This window comes from Quercus suber, unplaced genomic scaffold, assembly GCF_002906115.3.
Source record: "Quercus suber isolate HL8 unplaced genomic scaffold, Cork oak 2.0 scaffold_318, whole genome shotgun sequence".
Lineage (NCBI taxonomy): Eukaryota > Viridiplantae > Streptophyta > Magnoliopsida > Fagales > Fagaceae > Quercus > Quercus suber.
In genome coordinates, this window is record NW_027069773.1 from 829,616 (window position 1) to 832,687 (window position 3,072).

At 35.7% G+C, this 3,072-nt stretch overlaps 1 protein-coding gene across 1 annotated transcript in view; it reads left to right on the top strand.

Moving 5' to 3' along the window:
* Window positions 1-2,625, top strand: part of LOC136071500 (codeine O-demethylase-like) — a 7,296-nt gene extending 4,671 nt beyond the window's left edge. The window contains exon 2 of the mRNA XM_065782878.1: window positions 2,359-2,625. Coding sequence (XP_065638950.1) covers window positions 2,359-2,625 — 267 coding nt within the window. The remainder of the gene's footprint in view (window positions 1-2,358) is intronic.
* Window positions 2,626-3,072: the final 447 nt, after the last annotated feature.

Sequence of the window (3,072 nt, forward strand, 5' to 3'; positions counted from 1 at the left end):
TGTCAATCCCATCTTGCCATCTTGGATCTCTTCGGAAACCTCTACCACGCCTTTCTCCCCTTGGCGCAAACCTGCCTTCATTGTTTAATGAAGCTTGATCCTCTTCATCTTCAAACTCATCCTCATGGTAGTCATCAGAATCATCCATGCTCGCACGCCTTCCTTGCCTTCTAGCATTAGGGGCTCTTTGTGGACGCTCCTCACGCAAAGAAGCAATAATAGCGTCTTGCCTATCCATCCGATCTCGAATATCATTAAACACCACATTCATACGTTCAAATTGTTGTTGCATAGCCTGCAACATGATGGATGACTCCTCCCTCCTTTGTTTGATGCTTCGCCCCTGGAAGACATAATTTTGAAACTACAAAGGAATGTTAGAAATAATTCCTCACAACACTCCCTCACGTGTTTACACTCAAATTATGTCACTCACACTCGTGTTTCACTCTTAAATTGGCTTGTTTCCGATATTAGTCTCACACTCTCTTGCCTTTTTCCACTCGTAGCTTCTCCTTTTCAGTTCTGCTTAAACTAATAAACTTAATCAAGAAATTCAACTTGTAGTATTTAAACTAACACCAATGGCAAGAAAATATGACAGAAACACTAAATCAAAGGAATAGGACAAAAGAAAATAATATTTTGGTTTGAGGGAATTGAAACTACAAACAAATTTTTTTTTCTTTTTTTTTTCTGTAGCCTCTTCTTTTTTTCTTTTTTTTTTTTTCTTTTTTCAAGCTTTTTTTTTTTTTTTTGGGAAGCTTGGTGTACGATTTTAACCTAGTGCATGTCACAAAATAAGAACGAGAAACAAAGAACACAAAAGGAACAAGACAGGATGATAACAGGAAACAAAAGATAAAGGGAAAGAAAACTGATTTTAGAACCTGTGCTCTGATACCAAATGATGCGAACCTAAAACGACACGCTTTGAAACCCAACAAACAGTATTGGAATAATTGCCCTAGAAAGCTAAAATTCAGATTTTGATAGAACCCTGACCCAACGTTTATAAGTGAAACGCGAAACAAAGGTATAAGTAACAGACCTTGACCCAATGATTATAATGGAATCATGAACCAAAGGTATAAAGTTTGAATGCCACAAGGAAGAATCCTTGATAAGTTCACAGTTCTTGAAGAACCAAAAGAAGAGCAAAGCCTCACATTTTCTGATTTTTATTCAATAATAATCCCTTATTACAATGAGTGCATGCTATTTATAAGGCATGACTGAAAATAGAAAAATATAAAAAACGTACTAAATAATAAAACCCTAAATAAAAGTTGATTTGGTCTGAAATTAGCATATCCCAAATAGGAAAAATAGCTAAAAACGTTCTAAATAATAAAAGCCTAAAATTAAGGTAGATCTAGTCCAAAAATAGATGCTCCAGACTAGGAAAAATATATATTAACGGATATGGAGCTGGAAAATCAATCAGCCATTAATCCACGTCATAAATTAAGCCCAATTAAACCAGATCAGCCCTCAATAGCTTGAATTAAATTTATTACACCTTCATCTTCCTTTGGGCCAAGCTTAGAATGTCTTACATTAGAATCAGCCCAAATCTCTTGAATCAGCCCATTAAGTGCTTCTTTGATCTTCTTGGATCTTGCTTTAGTAATAGGCCCAACTGGAATATGCAATAGATCCTTGAATGCTTGTTGATTCTCATCAATAGCTTAACTTCATTAGTCCAAGACTGCATCACTAATCCCTGAAACGAAACCTATAAGATTAGGCCACAAATGAGTTATCAGAATAGCATTGTTGAAACAAACGAATTTGACAAATGGCCTTCTTTTTTGCTGCTCTTCAGCTGTAGAAGCCAAAGAATGTGTATTACGATATTACTTGGGTCAATTGGAATATTCAGAAAGTTTGGAACTTTTCCAGAGTAAAGTTAGATTAATATAGCCAGTTTTCATGCATTCACTACCATTCCACTCATTTATTGGAAAACAACTCTATAGGAAACGACGTCTGCAACGCAATGTCTAGGATCAAACAAAGTGAGCTAGGAGGATATTTATCCCACCAATATGAATCACTTTGTTATCTATTCTTGCATATTGTGTGGTTTCTTCTAGGTCCTGGAATCAGTTGTACTCGGCAAGAGCACCACCAGACTCCTATTTTGGAAGATATGACTAAAGAATCTTTACTTATGACTTTCATCAATTAACTCAAACATTGTACCGAATTGAGTCAAGTTGGGAATCTTGTTTGTTTTATGTTATAGTTTACATTTCTATTCCCAATGGGACCTTACTCATCCACTACAACATTAGTTTTTTTCATCAGAAATGAAGTTAACGTTGGTATTAAATTTTCTTGTTTATCCTGCAGATTGTGAGCAATGGCATATATCGAAGCATTGAGCATAGAGCAACAGTAAATTCTACAAATGAGAGGCTCTCAATTGCTACATTTCATAGGTCCAATCTAGACTCGGAACTGGGTCCTGCTCCTAGCCTTATTGGCCCTGACAACCCAGCAAATTTTCGAAGAGTTTCTATGGAGAAGTACTTTGAGGACCTTTTTGCTCGAAAACTAGATGGCAAGTCATATATTCACTTCATGAGAATAGAAAATGGGGTGGGCAACACCTGCTGAATGTATCGCCAAATTATGCAGTAGTTGAGTAGCAAAATGGTGAGTTGCAAGAATTTTATTTTATTTTTTGGAAGTGAAAACCATAATTCATTCATTCATGAAATAACAATTATCCAAATACAAAGCTTCCAGAATGGGTGGTGGAGATTCTTCCAACCAAACAACCTCATCATCTACTTGTCTTGCATATTTTGCTAAAGCATGCGCAGCAGAGTTGGCACTCCGTTTAACACAACTAAAAGAACAGGTTTGTAAAGTCAAAACCATACAGCCTATGTCCTCATAAATATGTCCTAGCCTAGATATGTATTTAAGGAAGATACAAAACAGTTATTTTTTCTTTTTTCTTTTTTCTTTTTTTTCTCGAGCAAAATAAATGTTCGGATTTGCATCTAATAAAGACACAAACCAGTTTTGATTAAGAAAAATCCAGATCTACATCTAAGG